The 22,025-nt window shown below is 48.9% G+C and overlaps 1 protein-coding gene across 1 annotated transcript; it reads right to left on the bottom strand.

The window, feature by feature from the left end:
• Nucleotides 1-56: 56 nt before the first annotated feature.
• Nucleotides 57-21,759, bottom strand: RAD54L (RAD54 like). Its single transcript, XM_088536420.1, has 18 exons — nucleotides 21,718-21,759; nucleotides 17,665-17,788; nucleotides 16,671-16,855; nucleotides 15,901-15,961; nucleotides 14,202-14,337; nucleotides 13,339-13,408; nucleotides 10,730-11,018; nucleotides 10,074-10,198; nucleotides 7,599-7,749; nucleotides 6,148-6,274; nucleotides 4,815-4,889; nucleotides 4,089-4,219; nucleotides 3,897-4,007; nucleotides 3,657-3,780; nucleotides 3,280-3,358; nucleotides 3,001-3,180; nucleotides 1,668-1,831; nucleotides 57-596 (listed from the first exon to the last, which is right to left on the bottom strand). Exons 1-18 carry the CDS (start codon nucleotides 21,757-21,759, stop codon nucleotides 395-397), a joined length of 2,376 nt encoding a protein of 791 aa, XP_088392546.1. The 3' UTR covers nucleotides 57-394.
• Nucleotides 21,760-22,025: the final 266 nt, after the last annotated feature.

The following is a 22,025-nucleotide window of genomic DNA, read 5'->3' as shown; positions in this document are numbered from 1 at the left end:
AAATATATGACTCTGCACATCTGCTGCTCAAAAGCTGCAGGTTTAACAAACTTGAAGGCAGAACTCAGCCAAGTAGAAGGCACAGACATCACCAGCAGGAACAGCAGTGCTGATCAAGCACCCCCTGCCTGGTTATGCCCAGTTCCTATGGGGCATTTTTCCAGGCACACACAACAGCAGCAGAGGAAAAGCTGTAACATTCCTGGTTGCTGCAAGCAGACCCTGCCCAGGCCCAGGCACCTTCCCACCTCTCAAAGCCACACGGTTGCTCTGCTCTTCCCGAGTCCACAGGCCAGCACTTACTGCTTTCCACTGCCCCTTTTCTTGAAAGGGGCTGAGGGGAGGCAGACTGCCACAGGAGCCTGCCCTGGCCTCCACAGGGGACAAGGACTCCTTAGGGAATCCCTCGCTGCTCCTCATGGGAGTGATGATGGAAGGTGAAGGTGACAGCAACATCCCAAGCAGCTTTTAGCACAGAGTCCTGCAGTCCCCGCTTGTCAGCGCAGTGGTTCCACTGGGAGAGGTCTGAGGTACAGTCGGACCCTTCCGGAGGGGGCCGCACCTGGTGGCCGTTCACGCAACGACGACACTTGATCCTGGAACAGAGAGATCTGGTCAGGGCATGGTGCAAGGTCCTTCCTCCACCTCGTTGGCTTAGGGGTTGCTTAAAAATGCAGCAAAATAGCTTCTGGTTTCACTCTCCTTCATCTGCAGTTCCTGGCAAGTGGATTTTCAGGCTGGCTCAATCACTACCCTGGCTGTCATTTAAACTCACAGACTCTCTGGAATGCGTGACAGAGGTGTAAAGAATCACAGGGGTTCAGAAACCCCGGGGCTTTGTTCCTAATGCTGCTCCCCCTCCCTGCTTAGCTATGTGCAAATGGGCTGCTAGGAGTCCACCCACATCCAAGAGGAGAAGAGGAGCCAGCAGGACAGAGGTAGCTGTGATGAGGGGTCTCGTGAAGGGCTGAACACTCCTCACCAGGGCATTCCCAGCACTGCCTTGGGCTTCCTCAGCTCAGGGCAGCACGTGGGGCTCCAAGCTGCTCTTTCCTGGCTCCCACCACAGTGCCCAGGCTGCTTCCTGAGCTGCCACAGGAGGAGACGAGCAGCAGGGCAGGCTGCCACGCAGGCAAGACACAGCCACAGAGCCAAGCTTCACATAAGCTCAAAACTAACCCTCTCCATTCCCTGCCTGCACTGAGTCTTACTAACTTTCCCAGTGAAGTATGTTCCTGCATTCCCTGTCCTCATTCTGGTGGCTACAATACCATAGGTCTTCTAAGATTTTTTAGTGTCCACAGCAGCCCTGGCAGCAGAAGCAGCTCTGTGTTCTGGCACTTGGGGACAAGGCAAACCAGCCAAGAAGGGCAGGGGCAAGTCCAGCTCTGGCAAACAGCTTTCTCATTAGCTGCAGTGCTTCAAAACCTCCAAACACACAAGAAGATTTACTTATTTGTCCATCTCTCAAAGCTTTTATAAGACAACAACAACAACAGGCCATCAAGAAAGTGCTAATCTCCAAATGGTTAAGAGTTTCAAGAGCAAACACACTCCAGGTCATCCCCATTGAGCTTTCTCCTCTTGCCTAAGGAGGCTCTGAATCGAGCAGACCAAACAGCAGAGGGTTTTTGCTGACCCCATCCATCGTTATTCAGTGCACTCACTTGTCGTGGGTATCGCTCTTGGTAGCCTCATTCAGCGTGAACAGCTCCTTGAGCTCCCCCAGTGAGAAGTGCCTCTCCACATCCTGCTCCTCATCCACCACGCAGCTGCTGAGCGCCTTCTTGTGGGTCTGGCGCTGGAAGATCTTCTCCTCTATGGTCCCCGTCTATGAGAGAGAAAATCCCAGGGGGAGCATGGTTGGGACACTAGTATTAAGGAGTTTGGGAGCTAACAGCTGCACTGTTTGCTACAAGCAGCTGGTAAAGAGACAAGAAAGGCTACAAAAACCACCATTATTGCCTGGCATTGCTGTGCTTTACAGGAGAAGTGTCTTCTGCAGTCAAACTCTCCTCAGAGAAAGAGGAAAAGCAACAGCAAAGGATACTACAGGTGACATGAGCATCAGCTGTATTTTCTGGTACACCCACACACTGATCAATCACACACTCTGAGCAGGTGGGCTTAAAGGCCAGTATGTCACACTTTTAAGGCAAAATCTATGAGAAAAATCCATGGTTATTTTGCAAACAAGTGTAATACAACAGAGAACAGGGTGACTACTCAAATTTGTAGACTGGCTTTTTTAGTTCTAAAAGCAAAACAGTGCTCTGGTTCCAGATGTAGGTGGGTCAGAGGAAAATTGGAACCCCATAAGGAACAGCTGGGCAAAGATCACATGTACAAATGCACGGAGAGAGGACAAACATCATCTGTTTTGCCTAAGTAAAATAACAAAAGATCAGGGAACACAAGCTTATAAGAGAGGCAGTGATTCAAGGGAGACACTAAGTTAACAAAGAGCAAACAAGTGACATTTGTGATCAGTTTACACTACTGATAGTGCAGCACTACTGTAGCCAGGGAGCACTAGCTGCAAAAATGCTCATCTCCTGATTTATAGAGCAGCTACCCCGCTAACTGCCTGCTAGCCCCATTCCAAAAGCTGCTGTAACCCTGGGAACAGAGCTGCTCTTTTAATCAGTATGTGTACACGCCACAATAGACTGCAGGCAAGTTGATAAATAGATCTCAAAAACAGACACCTTGCGAAACCAAAGAATTCAGGTGCCTAAATGACTTCAAAAAATTAAAGATCTTGGCATCTTATTTGGAAATTTTCTGTTGTTTGTATTCTCACAGAAGTCAGTCATTATTAGAAACCAAGGCCAGCATGAATATTCATTGTTTGCCATGGTAATATGCCTTAAGCTTGGAAGCAACTGAATTCCAAACAATTCTCATCACTGACACCGCAGCAGCCTCTCCCTTCTGGTCCCAGTCCCAGTCCGGGATGGCTCCGAGCCCGGTGGTATGGAGGAGAGGAGTTGCACTCACGGAGAGCAGCCTGTAGATGTAGCAGGTCTTCTTCTGGCCATCCCTCCACACGCGAGCCATGGCCTGCTCGTCGTTAGCCGGATTCCAGTCCGGGTCAAACATGACCAGCCTGTTGGCCCCGATCAAATTCAAACCGCAGCCACCTGCTTTGCTGCTCAACATGAAGATGAACTCGGGGCTCTGCGCAGACAGACACACATGGATTAATGTCCCCCCACGTTTACTCACAGCTCCCTGAACCAGGAGGACAGATGGGGCCAAGTGGCAAATTCCACATACTGAGGGGCTGTTGAATTGCTCCACAATCTTTGCTCTCTTTTTAATGGACATGGTGCCATCCAGCCGGACATATAAGTACCTGGAATACATAACATTTACTATAGCCTGAGCACTGTAAGAGAAGAAGATATTTCACAGCCCTGTAAGAAGGGGTTGGACTTTACGAGCTTTGCAGAGGGCCAGAGCTTTTCTGCCAAGTGACCCACAGCAGCCAAAGCACAAGTCACCTTGGAGAGAGATTCCCAAATTGGAACTAAAGGTACAAGAAAGGTCACAAGTTCCTGCTGATAGAAACCTTAAAAATAGCCAATTTCTTTTACAGTGTACACTAAAAGCACAGTTCTGGAGAATTAGATAAATGCAACCTAAAGACAAACCTTCTGTTCCTGCAGAGCTTTTCAAATAGGTCCAGTGTCTGGGTGTAGTTAGAGACAAGAACTACCTTGTCGTTACTGGTACTTTTTGTAACAGCAAGGATGTAGTCCAAAACCAGCATCTTTCCTGGAAAGAAAAAAGAAACATCCTAGAGATGTTCCCAAATTCCTGACCTTGGAGGGGTACTTGTTGGGGCACTAAAGGCAGTCTTATAGGTTGCCTGGGTTAGGCTGTAACATTACCTGAAAGTTGAGGCTCCACAGCTTTGGTGCTGTAGCCAGCAGGGAACAAATCCAGGGCTCCAGTAAAACCTTCCTCCTCTTCCACACACTTGTCATAGATCAGGGCAGGATCTGGAGAACAGACAGAGCTCAACAACCCTGGACAGTGCACCAATAATCTACAAATCCACTCACCCGCAGTGAGACACTCACGGTTGCAGAGCTTCTTCAAGGAGGTGATAGAGGAGAGGGAGGACACACTGATCTTGCCCTCCTTCAGCTCCTCCACGGGCTTCGCTTGCTTCAGGAAGTTCTTATACAGCTCAGCCTGCAGAGGCGTCAGCCTGGAACAGAACAAGAGCTCTGCAGGCCCAGGCCTTCCCCAAGCCAAATTCCCTCTTCCTCCACATAGTAGCTTCCTTTTAGTTCCATTTTCTCTCTTCCCCCTGCCCCCACAAAGCACAGGCAGTCTAGAACTGCCTCCAAGGCTGAAGGAGCATTTCTATCTCAGCCCAGAGCTGCAGACACTCTGTTTGTGGACACAGTTGCCCAGAGCCCACCAGCTGGCAGTAAGAAGCCCATAGCTGGGGGTGACCATTCCCGCTGCAGGAGGAAAAGCAACATCCTTTTAACAGCTGCAGCTTTAGAGAGAGATTCCCAAATTGGAACTAAAGGTACAAGAAAGGTCACAAGTTCCTGCTGATAGAAACCTTAAAAATAGCCAGTTTCTTTTACAGTGTACACTAAAAGCGCAGTTCTGGAGAATTAGATAAATGCAACCTAAAGACAAACCTTTAGGAGGAAAAGCAACATCCTTTTAACAGCTGCAGCTTTATTCCTGGAGGGGAACAGTCACTAGAACCACCCAGGGCTTTTTGCAACTGTTCAGTCCTTCCTGCTGCTGTTCCCCTAGCCCAGGGAGAACACTTGCTTTCATACCTGCAGCACACCACCTGCTCGATCTTCACGGGCAGATATTTGGATAGGATGTCTGAAGTTCTTCGTATTAAACACCTGCGTGGAGGAAAAAGAAAATCAGATGCCTGATGACATCAAAAGCTTCCTTTGCCAGTATCACTCCTCAGGAGTTTGAGGGTGCCTTTGATATCTAGTCATCAAGGGTCTGCCTGTGACAGCCCAACACATGGCAAAGCCCTGGCATCAGCCATCCAGCCAACCCCATGCTACATCAGCCCAGGCGCAGAGGTGTCCCACAGAGCAGTTCCACCACACTTCACAAATGATGGGATGCACTACAGAAAGTGCTGAGCAGAGCAACCAGAATAAAGAGGAGGTGCAGAAACCCAGTTATGCCAAGAAAGACTGAAAAGTTACAAAATCTGCAGAAGACAAGACAGGAGGCACGTAAGACAGGCTCAAGATCTGTCAAAGCCTGCTGCAGAGAAAGAAAGAATCTGTCTTCCAAATCCATAAACAGCAGGATGAGAAGTCACAGGCTTACACTGCAGTAAGGAAGATTTAGTTTGCACATTAAGAGCATTTTCTAACTGCAAAGACAGCGACAGCCTGGAAGCGATGCCTGGGGAATCTGTGAGGTCTTCATTGCTGGGCAGGGACCAAGGGATGGTTTAGCTCTAAATATTTCTGCCTTAGGACAGCAGGATGGATAGGGGCCTTCTCCAGACTCCTTTCAGCCCTACCCCTAGGATTCCACATCTCTTTTGATCACTCTCATGCTCGTAATTCCTACCAATGCGGCAAATCAAGAGAGACCCTAGTAAGAGTTCTTAGGGAGAAGATCCAGTCAATTTTCTGATGCTACTAATCCCATTAACCCTACAGAGCCAACTCAGCTATGAAAGAGCAAGCTGGAGTCTTTTCTGACTTAGGCATCATCAGTAAAACTGAACAGCATCCCTTGCTCTTTCTGTCTCCTACTTGCCTCTGGGTTTGATGGGTTTTCAGCCTTATCTTGCCTACACCATTCTTTATTAATATAGATAAAAGGCTTCTATCTCTCTGTTCAAATCTCAGGAGAAAACGGAAATAGAAGACTCAAATCATGATTTAGCATCCAAGTACATGTGCTTGGGGCTTACTGAAGCTAAATCCACCATTTCCACATGTTATCTGTCAAACCAAAACAACACATTATGATGATTTTTTTAGGGCACAAAGTACTTGTTTAATCACTTACTGAAGATGTGCAAGTAGCAAGAGAATTGTTACAGCTAGGACTGTAATCTGGAGAGATATCCGTGTGCACCAAGGGTTTATGCAACAGCTCTGTAAAGAGAAGGGGGAAGTTCACCTGTTCACAACGCTGATCAGCTCTTTAAGCCTCTCCTCTCCTTTGTGTCGCTCTGCTTCACTCGCATCCGCGTCTCTGCCTTTCAAGATGGGAATTTCAAAGTGCCTTTTAAACTCTTGTGCTGTTCCTGAAACACAACGGAGAAGGTAACAGCTACTACAAAAAAAGACTTTGATCAGCATTCCCACAGCCCCAGCTATCATGCTGCAAGCATGGCGCCCTTGCCCCTTCAATTTGATTTGTTTTTCATTCTAACTCAGAAAGATTCAAACAAGGCAGGAAAACACGTGCAAAAAAATATATTGAACTCCAGCAACATGGCACCAGCACAGATCATACAGTTTTTATTAGGCCTAAGTCCCACCTGGCATGTTTTGGTTTTGCTCACATATCAGCTATACTTTCACTCCCGGAGTTTGTCCTTCAACAGCACAGGCACTATGTCTGTCTGTTCCAAAACAACTTGCAATCAGTTGCTTGGAACTGGTCACAGGGTGAAGAAGTGACTACTACATGCATGTAGCCTAGATGGCAGCATTTATGGTATTAACCTCCTTTCAAGAAAGGACTGGAAGAACAGGGAGACTAGTCTTGCCCAAGTACAGGTCAAGAAAGTCACATCCACCCCCTGCAGTAACTGACTAAACTTAAATGCATGAAAGAAGGGGGTATATCTGCTCCCAAGATTTCTCAGCGAGAAGATGGGATGGTGGAACAGCGGAACACAAAAACATGCAGCCCAAACAGCACTTTTAAGCCTCAGAATCTGATGGCTGGTGTTTAGGTAGGGAGCGATGCGTGCACTGAATTTAACAGCAAGCCTTTGGACTGGATGCCCAACAACCTTAGAGAAACATGAGAGAAACATTACAGCAACAAAGAAGTTATTTATAGGCTGGCTTACTTTCTCTCCTTGACAGAAAAATGATGTTTCTTGACAAAGATGAGCTTCTTAATACTGGAAAGCTGTGTAGCTGCTCCTAAACCAGCATGCAGGCAGGACAGCATGTAAAGCCTACTTTGCTTTTAAAATGAAAACAAGCTTACAGTTGAGCATAGGAGCCAGAGCCTTTTTTAATCTGTTAAATTAATTACATTGTGGAAAGTTTTTGATTCTGAAAACTCAAACTAAATCAGCAACTCTCTTCCAATGAGGTTTTTTTTTTCCATCTCAGATAAGGTTTACCCCAGATTTTCAAATCCTCATGTTAAAACACAGCAGTCTCAACCTCAGGTGTTAGACATCACTACTCTAAACCTCTGTCACAAGTATCTGAAAGCAGGATGGTGGACTGTCAGGGATCTGGGCTTTGCCACCTGCTCTACCAGAGTGCTCAGTTCCACCTTGCACCAGTCCCTTCAACTTTGTGTGTCACAAGGACACAATAAAGATAGCAAGGGAAATCTGTCTCCCAGACTTCCTCCACATTTCTCACATTCATGTTTCTTACCCAAGATGCCTGAATTGACAAAGTGCACCAAGCTGAAATATTCGAGCAGGTCATTCTGAATGGGGGTGCCGGAGATAAGGACTCGTCGGGGTGTATTTAAGTTGTTGAGAGCCTGATACGTTTGATTTTCAGAGTTCTTCAGTCTGTGGCCCTTTGAAAAAACAAAATAAATAAATCCATGTGGTTATAAATCCAACAGCTCTGGGAGGAAGCAGTTTGGAGCCCCCACCAGCACACAACATGAAAATAATGATAACCACAAGGTCTAACTGTAAGGTTCCCTTTCAAATATAGGGACACGTCAGCTACCAGCATTCAGCACCAACCACTGGATCAGGGATCCTGCAGTATCTAAGGTCAGGATCTCAGGCCATTCAAGACCACCCATACCCAGGACTGCCAGGCGTTTACACACTAATAAAAAGGGTTCCTCATCCTACAATAAGCAGTTTGAATATGGTCCCCATTCCCTGACCACAGAGATAAGTTTCGGGTAGAAAACATACTGCTCTATATCAGTATTTTGCAGCTCATGCTCCCTGGCCACTCATGGCCTGGAAGAACTGGGAGACAAGATGAAAAATAGCTCTCAAAAAACAAAACAAATCCATTTTTAAGAAATAAAGCACACCCAGCTTCTCAAGAGCATGAACCAGTTGAAGAAATAACCCTGAAAACAAGACCAGAGCAAAACAGAGATGAACGTTTGCCTATGTTTTATTTTGCCACAGACAAGCTGTTAGATTGACACTGCACATGACATGGTTGGGAACCCCCGAGGGCTCTTTGATTATGGCCTCCAACACAGTCTGCTGAAGTGCTCCAGGACACTGCCACATGCCTGGGCAAAGCAGCTTTATTAGTACCTTGGTGCTATGCTGCAGGATGGAGCTTAACGAGGGGGAGAGTTTCTGACCGCGTCAGGCCACTGCAGAGCTGAGCATTTGTCAGGAACAGGGGAAGACACAAGGGCAAGGACCTGCACTCACTATGGGCTGCTGGGCACAGCAGGCGGGCCTGGCATCTCCTTCCCTCTGCCAATCCCAGGGACACTTGGAGTGGGGACAGCTCAGGACTCAGCAGGCAAAAGCTGGATGGAAGGTTTCACACTGAGGGAGGTTGTTGGCTTTTTAGACTCCTCTGAGCAATGTTTTGGCAGATACACAACCACACCACTGTGTGGCACCAGCATTTAACAAATCCCCTCTCAATGGCAGCACAGGACACCCCAAAAGCTGCCGGTCCCCAGCTTGACCAATTCAGGAAGGTAAGAGATTCAATTCCCTTCTTTAGGGAACCACTGACTCACTACCTACAATCACAAACAGGGGAGGATAAAGGAAAGATCAAACCAGCTTCAGTCATGGGAAGACAGAGCTTGAAAAGCCAAGCTTGGCAAAAAAAGAGATCAAACACTCAGCAACCAGAGAGACAAGCCAGGTTTGCCTCTTCCTGAAGCAGCAGCACATGTGGCAATGCCTCACCTTGCTCTCTTACCTCCTGCCCAAGCGCACCCATGGCAGGAGGGAGGAAGGGGTCCTGCCAACCCCACCACCAGCACAGAAAACCTCTGAGCTCGCTGCCTCAGAGCCACTCCAAGGCACCCCGTGCAGGGGCACCCACGTACTCTGGGACACAAGGTTTCACCTGGCTATTTTGAGATTCGAGTCCCACTTCCATGGGATACCTGTTATCTCCAGCAGAAGCTGGATGGCACCTAATGCCCCGTGTCCTCAGCAGGGCTGAGACTCGGACAGGAGACAGTGAAACAGAGATTCAGGATGTTGCGGCTGGAGGGGAGAAGGCAACTCAGCAGTCCAGGAGGGCAAGGGAAAAGCACAAAGCAGGAGATTTGGGTACAACGACTGACTTGATGCACTGCCCTAAGCCAGACTTGAACAGGCTGAGCAGAAAGGGACCTCCTCCACACCACAACTGAAGAGTGCCAGATAAAGTGGCCAAGAGCAGCCCACACTACGCACAACACCATGCTGAATCACAGACTCATCTGCTTTCTGAGGCCTCTGCAGAGCTCTCTTAGTCAAAGCAGAACCCCGTTACTGGGCAGAACAGGAGACTGCACAAACAGAAGGAAGTTCTCAAAGGCAGAAGCAAATAAATAAACACAAGAGCAGGGCACACCATCCCAACAGAGAAAGACAAGCCATTTGACCATCCTTCCTTCCCATACTTCTGCTGGCCCCTCACACCGAAAAGACCCCATTAAGGGCAGACCCCTGTCAGGGACCCAGGAGTAACTACCAGAAGGTACCACTGGCCATTTCCCATCTCAGTTCCTGGGAATACCCTCTCTCCTTCAGGCCCACCCAGCATGGATGGGCTGGTTATTCAGGGCCTTTCAAACATAAGAATGCGGAGTCTGCACAGCAGACACCAGTCCCTCTAAGCAAGCAGTTTTACCCAAACGTGAAGAAAACATGCAGAACAAGTGTTAGCTGAAGATTTACCCCATACCTCATCACATATGACCAAGCCAACGCTGCCCTTCTGCAGCGCCTCAGCATGGAGGCGGAAAGTCTCATAGGAGATGATGAGGATGGGCGAAGGCACTCGCAGTCCACGCTGGTTCATAAAGCCAACTGTGGATGGAAATGGGAAAAAGGGGGGGGAAAAAAGATGGATGAGAAAGCAGTAAAAGAATCGTGTTCCAATTTTGCAGTTGAGACTGATCCTTTTGCCGTAAGGGTTTAATTGAACCTTTATCTATATCAATGCTTCAAACCCTGAAGAGCTGTTTCCTCCAAAACACTTCTCCTACCTCCACACACTGTTTTCTTTGCAGCTCTCCCCCTTCCAACCCTCTCCCACTTCCACCAGTCATCTTCAACCACTTCAACTGTTCCCCTCCTCATTAGCCCACTCTTCCTGGCTAGGGAAAGGACGTGGCACTGGAACCATCCTTAATTAGGCATACAGCTGCACTTGGGTTATTAGCAAAGATGAACTATTACTAGCCATGTAAAACCTGATTTAGGCATTGAACTAGACGAGAGACTTTCTTCAGCTGCCAGGGCCCTAAGGACAGCTCACAGATCTTCACATCAGCTGCAGCTGGGCTTTTTCTAATTACAGATTTTGACCAAAAGAGCAACTTGCAAGCATTTCTGTACCTAGCTTACGGTCAATCTCTTCCTTGGAGCCTCCATCAATGGCCAGCGGCTGGATCCTTCCCCCCAGCCATTTCTCTACTTCGTTGTACCAGTTTCTCACCAGACTGGAGGGAGACACCACCATGGCTTTCTCGATTTCAGGCTTGCAGTCCGGGCTCTGGCGCAGGAGCGTCCACATGAGCGTGATGCACTGCAGGGTTTTCCCCAGGCCCATCTCGTCTGCCATGATACAGCCATGACTCCCAGGGATCCGCCTGCTCGTCACACAGTCCCACAGGAATTTCACTCCCTGCCAAGGAAATGTTCTCTTAGAGCAGGAGGGGACACGGGCAGAAAAACAGCTTGTCAGGACTGATATTACAATAAACAGCAAAGCTGCCAGCACATCCCTGCAGCGTTCTAATGAGACAGAGGGAAATGGCTAGAGATGCAGCTAAAACGCAGCTGCACGGAGGTTAGAACAACATTACTGGTGCTAACACATACCTCATAACACGCACCAAATACTACTACATTGTAATTGTACAATCATAACTAGTTCTTCTGACTCCACTTCCCAGAAATTTCTAGCCTGGTCAAGACCAAACACGTTAAATGCCCCAACAACACCCAGTTAGGTAGTTCTGAAAACAAAAGATCATAAAGTGCCCAGGCTCGTGTCCATCTCCCAGGACACTCTCAGTAGCCCCAATCTCTTCTGCCTAGAGAAACCACTAGGACTTACCTGTGGACACATAACCCAAAGCAGATTTAGCTTCAGAGAAGACACAGGGCTGAGCCTACAGCTCACGTCACATGCTGGGAAGAAAGCACAGTTGGGCCCTTATCAGGCTCCAACGGCCCAAACAGATTCAGGGAAGAAAAGACAGACTCTGAAAAACGTTCCTCTAGTATGTGAGGATGAGGAGTCAGAGAAAACTTTGCCCTGGAAAACACGAGCTCCCTGAACTGTGCCAGAAGAGCAGGAACTGGGGGACAGGATCTGGAAATACCTGCATGGATTCACTGGACTATAGTCTGTTGTATTGAACTGGAAGACAAAAGTGTCACTTTTACTCGCACGTCAAGTCCTTTTCTTTTTTTCCCCCCCCTCCCTCTCTCTCTTTATTAAAGGCCCTCAACAGCAGGTTAGTGAAGTTTGGGCCACACAAATAATACACTGCTGACTAAAACACTAAATTTGGCTGGAGATCCAGTAAGGTAACCCCCCCAGGGACTGGGCAAAATACATGATAAAAACTGAGCAAAGCTGGAGGAGAAAAGACAAAAAAAAAAAAAAAAAAAAAAAAAAAAAAAAAAAAGGTACAGGAATCTTATAGCTGACAAGAGCTGAGACTGCTATATGAGAGATACTTAGCTGTCAAAAAACAGACAATGTGCTCAGGACACCAACACAACTGTCATTATACGAGAAAAGTGCCAGCAGATAGTGTTTCATCCAAAAGAAAGTGCCTCCAGCCATGTACCCAGGGACCTGCATTACACTGGCTCAAGTTCAGCACCAACTCCAAGATAAAAGTACAAGCCAGAAGCAGCCCACAGCACTCGCAGAGCCATCTGAAGATCTCTTGCGTGGGGACACAACCAGCTTGACCTGCTTAGCCTGCAAGATCAGCTATCACAGCTTCCCTCCATGCTGCCTCTAGGCCTAAATGATAATAGTGTAGCTGTGATAAGCCTCAAACTCTCTAGATATCCAAGGGAGATATTTGGGGATTATTACCCACAGTTCCAGGGCTGGGACTTTGCATATACTTAAGATGGAAAATGTTTTTCAGCACTCTCCAATCTACAGAGATCGCTGACATCTTGCATTTACAAGGAACGGCCTGTCAATAACACAGCAAAGTAGGACACTGCTGTACACTGTGTTGGAAGCATCACAGCAAAAACAAGACCTTCTGAATTTACTGGCTCAGAAACTGCAGATCCAGCCAGTTCTGCTGACCACTAAACACGGTGTTTTGAACAGTTCACCCTGCCCAAGTCAAGATTGTGCTGCTAAGATAGTTTATTTTGGAATGTGATGGGATGTTATTGCAATAACTTCCTCTATGAGCTATTCGGGTGAGCTACATTGCGATGCAGAAAACTAGTCTTTTCCTAAGGTTTCAAAGGCAACACAAAAGCAACCAATGTGCTTTCCTAGACCTACAGAACCAGTGCACAGCGTTCTCAGAAACTCCCCACTCCCCAATAGGAGCAGATCTGACCTATATACCCACAGAGAACAAACCTGCACGTAAAGAAATGTCATTTTTATACTGGGAACACACTGATCCTGCTAGATCAGAGGCAAGAGAGGAGAAAGTTCCTACCCACTAGAAAGCAATAAATTCCCACATTTTTAAGGCCACATAGGAGCGCTATAATAGTCACAACACATCCTCTTGTTTAACCCAGGACAGAGAATATCTGCAGTGTTCAGACCTCTAAGATGTTGATTAAAACAAACCTATTTGATTTTGCATTCGCAAAAAGCTAGAAGAGTCTATCACATAACACAGACCTCACAGCTGGTGGGTAATAATTCCAGCAAGAACAACTGCAGGTTTTTGAAATACATCAAGACCTCCAGACATACTCTCAGGCCCCAGTGCAAAACTTACTTCTCTCTGATGGGGCCGTAAGACACGGCTGAGAACAGGATCCACCACGACATGGACAGGTGCTTTGTCCCTGCAGGAGCCAGTCAAGAAAAATTAATGTGTGATTAATGCACTCTGCACAGCATATGTTTGTTTCTCTTAATCTCACTGCTATTCTAAGCTCTCCTCAGTGGCTTGAGGAAAGCAATTGCCAACAAAAGAAAGAAAAACAAATGAATTTAATTTTGAGAAAAGAACCACGGGGGTCTGATCTACTATCTGCAGGTGTCACTGAAGCTGGGTGTGTATTCAGACCATGGTTAAAACAAGGCCAAAACATGATTCAGAGACAGAGGTGAAGTTTATTGCTATTTTCCTTTTCTGAATAGCAAAAGTAACTGCATTACTTCAGAGACCAAATCGTGAAACCACCTCCTCCATCCATGAGGATGCAGCTGATAGTCTTAGCTCTTTTACATTACAACAGTACTGAAGGAGCTACTTAAGAATAAAACCCACCAGGTAACTAACATCTGAAGATCAGTCACCCCCCTTTGCTTCTCCCTCGATGCTGTTGTTTCCTGACTAACCACTGAATCATAACATTTTCTTAACAGCTTCGCCATGTGCGAGTCCTTAGCCCCTTCAGTAGGTTAAATTTTTGGATGAGTGGGAGATCAAACAGCCAGTGGAAGAACAGTCTGACATGGGCACAGTCCTTCCTTTGATTAGTACCTTACCTGAGCAGTTCAGAAGCAAAATACCAGCACTCAAATTTCTCTCGATACTCAGATCCCAGCCTATACACCTCTGGGAGGAAAGCAAGCAAACCTCCACGCACGAGCAGGCCAGGAGGGAGGCGTCTGCACCAGGGGATGACTCACTTGTCTATTTTCAGCTGGTCATGGGCACTCAGCGGCGGGGGCTCATACAGAACCAGAGCTCCTTCCTCAAAAGGGTCATGGAGAGGGGACCTCAGCCCTGCCCGTTTGATACCCAGCGCCCGCAAGCCCAGCGGCCCTGAAAGGAAACAAAGGCAGAGCTCGAAAAACTGCTTTGAGGAAAAGAAAACCACGAAGGGGCAGATGAAAGACAGGGCTGTGACCCTGCCCGCTGTACGGAGCACATCTGGGTGTGCCGTATAAGCTGGCACACAAGAGCAGCACTAGCTATTTTTGAAGGTGACTGATGGCTTCATCCCAAACCTGTGACATGGGCATTCAACCACCAGCAGGCAAAACACCTCCCTCAACTACCTTTGAGCTGTTTTGGGGCTGTAGCTGGTTCTTAAAAGCTGTTGTTTTGCTTTCTTAATAGACAAACATGACTCAAGGATCTATACATTCCTAGGTATATAGTATGTCCTGGGCCAAATTCTCTTTTTGGAACACCTAACTCAGGCCTGGCAGGACTTGTTGCTAAAGATCTCTTCCTGACCCTGCATAAAAGATACAATTAAGTTTTATAGTCTCACAGCACCACATTGTCATTATCTGGTCTAGGGTATTATTTTGTCCCTGATGAGCAATAGCAGATGCCTGTTCTCAGAACCAGTTTCTGCAGAAAGCAGAGATTAAGACAAATTCTTTTTCCTGATACTATTCTTTGATGTCATAATTCTAGAATGGTGGTGAACATAAAAAGAATATGCATACAAACTACTACTCCCACTACAGCTCAGGAAGACATCTGAGCACTGGGAGGCAACTCTGTCCCCCAGGATTGATTTTGCTTTGGGAAAAATCAAAGCAGGGCCAATTCCTCTGCTGCTTGGTGAAGTTCCTTGCAAAACAAGAGTGTATCATAAGCCGAGATAACGATGCCTGCACATCAGGAAAAGAGAATAGGAAACAGCTTCACCTCCCCATTAAGAGAGGATGACAAGTCACAAAAAGCAGCTTCCTCAGTAAAAACTGAATTTCAGAATCCCGACAAATTTGTTTTTCCACCAGCCAGGAACTTTGTCAAACAAAACTCTTTTTAGGTTAGTCATTTCATACTTAGTACTTGCCTATAGGCATATTTTAAACTAATGTTCGAGTGACCCGTCTTTGAATTTTTAGCTGGAGGGTGAAGGGGAAAAGAACAGCCCCGTTTGCTTCCGAGATTTTATGTTCCAGAGATTCAAAACCAGCTGAGGCTTTGAACTTCACCTTGAGACTTAACACACCAAGCCAAGTAGAAAGAAAACTGGCACATATTATTTTTCTCGCCCACAGCCTTCCGCCTGTTAGTACCATTAGAGTATTATTTAGATGATAAACTTCCAGGCCCGGGAATCAATCTTGCTTTTGTGTTTGCAATATGGGATACAGTGTTCCGGCACTACATAAAATACATAATGGTAAGTATGAAAAATCCAATTCTGAAACGTAGGATTATCCAAACTAAAGACTAGCAAAATTTTCTTATTTCTTACTAATGTGCCAGTATTTTTCCTTCAGAATTAAGTCAGGATTTCTGGAACATATGCATCAGTGCAAAAAATAACAATAATCACAAAGATATATTTGACAGGCCAAAGCATCATCTGCTTTGCTAGAGCTAGGCAGTACAGATGACTCTTAAACCTCCTCATCTTACCTTTATAATTTGGAATAGGAACTTTGAAAGGTTTGGACAAAATGCTGCGAATAAAAGCCTCCTAAAAATGCAAAAAAACCATGTTTAACAAGTTTGACATCAAAGACTACTAGAAAAGAAAAAAAACAGGATGCTTCTTGAGAACTCAGTTTTCCATGGACTAAGAGACCCTCTATTCTCACTGAACCCCAACTGCTTTCAGGGACATCCAAAAGCAAGAAAGTGACACACCACGATTCCCTCCATTAGCCCTGCTATCTAAAATTGTTTTCTTCTGTGTTTTCTAAAGCATGAAATTGATTTTCATAACTCCATCTTCTTAAAACAGTAGCATTACTCACTTCTCTAAATGCTACTGCTTGCCCACCTGCTTCAATGATGCAGTCAGGCAACTCCTTCCCTGTGAAGAAGCTGGGTTAACACTGTAAGAAGAGTCCTGCTGCACCAGCCCAGTGTCCAGCATCCAGCACCTGGGCTCCAAAGGTGGAAGCCCATGGAAAACAAGGCAAGCAGACAGAACTCCAGTCACCTGTGTGGAAAGCTGCCCACATCCCTTGGCCAGATCCTTCACACAGGCTCCATAACCCTCCTTTATTCAGATTTTTGCGCTACAGAAAGCACTCCCCACCACCACCACGCTTCCTTCAAGGTAGCGGAGCTGGACAAAAGGCCTGTCCCAAAAGCCTCAGATGACATCCGAATTCCTCTGGTGAACGAGTTCCACGTGCAACCCCCACACCCGACCCGCGCTGGCACAAACACCCCCTTACATGCTGACTGCTATCCAGGCAGAGCGGCCTGTTGGTCAGCTGCGCCAAGGGCTTCCGGAAGGGCGACCTGTAGCACTCGGCGCTCTCCGCCTCACTGCCCGGCTTCTGCCTCTTCTGCGTCTGAAAGAGGAACCACCACCAGCCCAGGGGCCGCGGGTGAGGGCAGAGGGCACCTTGGTGAGCGCCTAAACAGGCCAGGGCGGCCACCCGGCCAGCGGAGCGGCTCCGCGCGGCCCCGTCATCACCCACCGCCCACGGGCAGCGCCAGCAGCACCCTGAGGCCACCGTGCCCTGGGCTTTAACCTGCACCAAGGCTAAAGCACTCTTCCAACCATGGAAATTAGCTAACGGCGCCCAACTGGGGAAACAGCAGGCCCAGCTGTGCTAAAGTGCGTTTCCCTAGTATGCAGGTGGCTCAGCAAGAAAACAGGAGGAAAAAAAAATTGTTTTTATAAGGAAAGAAAAATAAGATTAATTTTTATTGAGAATTTCTGCACCAAAATAAAAGCAGGATGATGAAGGGGGTCGGTAGCATGGAAAACACTGCCTGAAAACCCCAGAGGCTCCAGGGGCGAGTTCCTACTTTAATTTTGTAATTCCTCAGCAGGTGACAGTGCTCCCACTGGAACCCGGGGTTCGGCCACTTCACAGGGCATCGAGACAAACAAACCGGGGGTGTTTGTGGCTGGACACATCCCTGCCCAGGTGGTTTCCCTCGAGACACGGTTTTACCTGCTGCTGTCGCAGAAGTGACAGGGCACTGGAAACACCGTGTGGGGCTCTCCGATCCGCGCGGCGCTGAACCCCCCACCCCGACACTCTCTGCCGTTTAAACAACACCCGCGTGTCCCCAGCTATCGGCCTCCGAAGCGCTGCGAGGTTTGCGTGGCGGAACTTTCCCAGCGCCGGGGAAGGGGCCTCGTCTTCGCACAGCGTTTCCCTCCCGCCAAGCGCCCGCCGGCCCCACAAAGCGCCGAACCCGAACCCGGCTCACGGGGGCCAACGCGAGACACGCGGCAGCGCGCGGGGGCCCCTCTCACAGTCGCGGGGCGCCACTCCGGCTCCTCCTCGTCGCCCGCCTTCCTCTTGGCCAGCTGGCTGGGCGCCAGGCTCCTCCGCTGCAGGGGGCACCGCGCGGCAATCAGCGGCGGGCGGGACGGGGCTGCCCCCGTCCCGTCCCGTCCCCGCTCCCGGTCCCGGTCCCCGGTCCCGCACTCACCATCGCCTCCCGCGCTGCGCCGGTGGGGGGTAATAACGGCCGGGCGGGGGGGGGGATAACGGCCAGGGGAGGGGGGGATTTGGAAGCCGGGGGCGCTGGCGGCGCGCGCCGCTTCCCGCGCGCCCTCCTGTTGGCGGGAAAGGCGCGCGGCGGCCCCCTCGCCCCGCCCCCTCCTCCCAAGCGCCAGGCGTGGCCAAGCGAGCGCGGAGCGCGGCTGTGCCGCATCGAGCCGCTCGGGGCTCCGCGGGGGGCGCGGGGAGGCTGTGGCGGGAAGAGGGAGGACGGCGGGAATGGCGGGAGGTGGACGGGCTAAGGACATCTAATGATAGATGGGCTAAGGACAGGCGGGCGGAGGGGTGCGCGGGCAGGCAGGTCACTGAGGGGTGGGACAGAGTGACAGAGAGGACGGGCGGACAGACTGATGGGCGGACAGACTGACGGGCTGACGCACAGACTGACTGACGGACAGTCTGATGGACTGACAGGCTGCGCAGACTGACCGACCAGCTGTCAGACTGGCACTCAGGCTGACTGATGGATGGAGGAAGCGACTGGCTGATGGATAAGGGACAGACGCCAGTTCCACGGCCCTTCCCGGGGCAGCTGCCTTTCCCGGGTTTCCAGGCAGATTTCCCGTGCACAGCCTCGCAAACAGGAGGACAGCAGCTGCGGAGCCTCGTCCCCCAATGGCCGTGCCGGGTGTAATTACCTACAGCTAACGAAGCCCAGCTAATGCCCTGTCAACACCGAGCACACACAGACCCCCCCACAAAAAAAACTCACCATCAACAACAACGAAAAAAAACCCACAGTGCCTTTGGTACATTCTCAAGGGCATTTCTGGCACTTGGGGTGAAAAGCAAACCCACAGCCGCAGCAATTTAGGGGTAGATTTGTTTTCCTTGGAAGCGAAGGGCTGGTTAGTCTTCAGGAAAGAATGAGGCGGTTCCGCTTGTTCTGTGGATCGCAGCTGACAAGGGTAGATCATGACTGATGCTCATTGCGTGGTTACAGGACAGGCTCCTTGCAAATCACAGAACCGTAGGATTTTGGAGACACCCAGATAAATTGTCCTTTTGCTACCCAAGCAAAACCCTGAATAGCTACAAGAAATTATCCAAGTCCTTATTTTTTATATAGGAATAGTGGAAAGCAAATTATGCTCTTTAATGCAGTTTCTCAGCTTGCAATTGGCCATGGATGGGCCTGTGCATCTCTGCAGGAGAGGAATATAGTCTATAACGCAAGATATGCCCTTTAGTAGGAGTCAGAGCATGTCCTTGAGCCTGAGTGCCCAGAAGCCCCGGTCACCAACAGCTCCAACACTCCTTGGGACAACAGCAGCTCTCCGGGTGCTGGCCACGATGCAGCTGTGTCGCCTGGGGGTGGGAGGAATGGAGTCAACCCCCAGTGCAACCAATTCGGGGAGATCAGCTCATCACACGATGTTTCATCCGTGTAGTTCTTCAACGGGCTCCGTTATGCGCCTTGAAAATGTACACCATAAAATAAGAGTGGGTGTAAGACAAAGCCGAATTCCTGCAGCACCAAGACGTTTGCGGTGGGATTCCTCAGAGCCGTTTACACTGGCTGAAGATCTGTCACTCTCTTTATTTATTTTCCTGGCTTTTTTTTCTTTCAAGACCAAATGCATTTGTCAGGATTTCTGAAGTGCTTTCAGAGCTCAGTGACTAATGTTAGATGTTGCAATTACTGGCTCACTGGGCAGAGAGTGGTTCTATAGGAAAGTAATTGGCTATTTTTCCTGGCATGAATAATATTCATATTAATAACCTCCCTCACCACAGCTTAGAAAGCAATTCTGCTTTGTGCTCTCTGCCGGCTAGGGGAACAGACACATATTCTGGCCTAGGCAGGCTGGATCAATAAAAAGAGGAAGGGGAGGCAAAAATGTTCTTTTCCTGCTTTGTGTAGACGTTAATGCTCCAGCAATAGGAAAGATCTTAAGTCATCTTATACCCAGCACAACTGCTGTCAACTCATTCCTATTACAGCCTTTCTGTTCTAACAATTCATGAAAATGCCCGAGAGGAAAATCTGGGGTGATGCCAACACCTAGGCTGGCCAGCCCACTCCTAGGCAAACAACACCGCAAGGCTGCGAGCCTGTAGCAAGGGGAGCAGATGCAGGGAAGATCCCGTTATGTTTGGTACAAACACATGCCATGAAATATTCCCAGCTCCGAACAGTGCTGCACCGAAGGAATATTCCCTTCTTTCTCCAGAGGGAAAGTCTGCAGGACTTGCCCAAGGTGACCGGCCATCAGCAGCACGTTGAGCTGCTCCAGGCTGCGGTTCCCATCCCAGGTGCTGCTCAGCGCCCACGTTTCCACGTTTCTCTCCAAAGCAGCACCTTCAGGTAGAGGCAACTCTCTCCCAACTTCCTTCTTTCTAATTACACAATTTACTCCTTTTCTGGCTGTAATCAGCTCCCATTTATACAGCCGCGAGACATCACAGGATAATAATCATCATTGCAAAGAATCCTGTGGTCTCCCTTGCCATCTCTGCAGCGTGCTGAGTCCCTCCAGTACAAGCAAAGCGAGGAGAGGAGGCCCAACATGGTTACAGGCTTGTAACCATTTTGGGGCTTGAGAAACCGCCCCCAAACCATCAGACTGAACCTTCTTCCAGCCCCCACCATGGCATTAATGCACGGCACTTGCTAGGAGCCAGGAGCACGCTGCAGCCACCACGCGCTGCAGCCACCACGCTCTGCACTGGGCTCCTCAGAGCCGGGGCCGGACACCTCCCCGCTTCCCATTCCACCCAGTTCCTGGCTGATCCATAGCCCTCCAGTGACTCCTTGATTTGGGAGATTTCCTTCTTTAATCACCCTTTATATACATATATTTATGCTCTGGACTATAGCTGCTCCCAGCTTCCCATAGCACCTTTTAGGAAACGCTCTGCAGGAACTGGAGCCTCAAACACAGCACTTTGCAGGCAGGTAGCAAGGACAGTCCCTGCTCAAGAGAGTTCACAGCCTCCTGGCCTCTCAAGAGGGCTTGCGAGCTTAGTGGCAGGCAGAAAACAGCGTGAGAGAAAGATAATGTGAGAAAATGTCCCCTGGTGAAGGCAGAACTCAGACCTCGTCTAACAGCTTCAGTCAGAAGGTACAGAAAATGGAGGTAAAACCTATAATCAGGATAATAAGAGCAGAGCTACAGCTTTACCAAAACTAAGTGGTGCAACCTGGATTTTCTCAGGTGAAGCTCTGAATGGGCTGGGATCACAGGAGCAAAACCCCAACGTGCCCATATAGCTTGGACATGTTCAGTTGCAGAGATAATTACTTAAATATCCTTCCCAGTTAATTCCTTTGCAAACCACGAGAGGGAAACTGAGTACGATTCTACCAACTTGCTGTCAGCTGGAGTTGTAATCCCATTTCATCACTGTCAGAGGCAGCTCAGACGCCCTTCCACCAAAGCCACTCACCAAGAGAGATGAAACATTAAGTGCTCTGAAAAAATTAACTTTGGGGAGAAAACCCCCGTGGCTCTGCTGAGGGCAGGCGCCGTTCACCGCGCAGGCCGGCCGCGCTGCACGGAGGCTGAGCTTTGTGGAGAGGATCCCAGCACTGCTGTGGTTTTGGGCCTGTTTTCACAGATGTCGCAGGAAAGAAAACTGAGGAATGAGCCCAGACGGATGCGGTTCCCACCCCGAGCCCTCCCTGAGGAGCAGCCGGCCCGGGCTGTGGCCAAAGCAGCACGGCTAAAAGCAGCAGGAGATGGGGGTGCAAAATCCCCAGGGCCGCTGCTCTGGTGAGCTTGGGAGCCCAGGACAGTTGCGGTTTCTTTCTCACAGGTTTGACCATCCCCTTTCCAACGGCCTCCTTGGCCGTCATGCTTCTGCGTCCAGCCTTAATCACAGTCTCAGTGTCACTAACCAGACCATAATAAGCAGCCCATTCCTCTTCAGCTTTCCCGACAAAGCATCTGGAAGCAGAGGTGCTGCTTTCAGGCACCCACTCGTGCCTTAGGGAGACCTTCTCTGCAAAGTCCTTCCCCACCTTTTGATTCCAAGATATTATTGCTTTGGCAGTGCGTTTTCCAAAGTGCATTGGCCTGACTCGGGTTTTGAATCAACCCAGAACATTTCGTTTGATGCAAA

The sequence above is a fragment of the Tinamus guttatus genome, unplaced genomic scaffold (genome assembly GCF_059628265.1).
Source record: "Tinamus guttatus ecotype Peru unplaced genomic scaffold, ASM5962826v1 Tinamus_guttatus_pri_ptg000044l, whole genome shotgun sequence".
NCBI classification, from domain to species: Eukaryota; Metazoa; Chordata; class Aves; order Tinamiformes; family Tinamidae; genus Tinamus; species Tinamus guttatus.
This window is presented reverse-complemented; position numbering and strand designations above follow the sequence as displayed.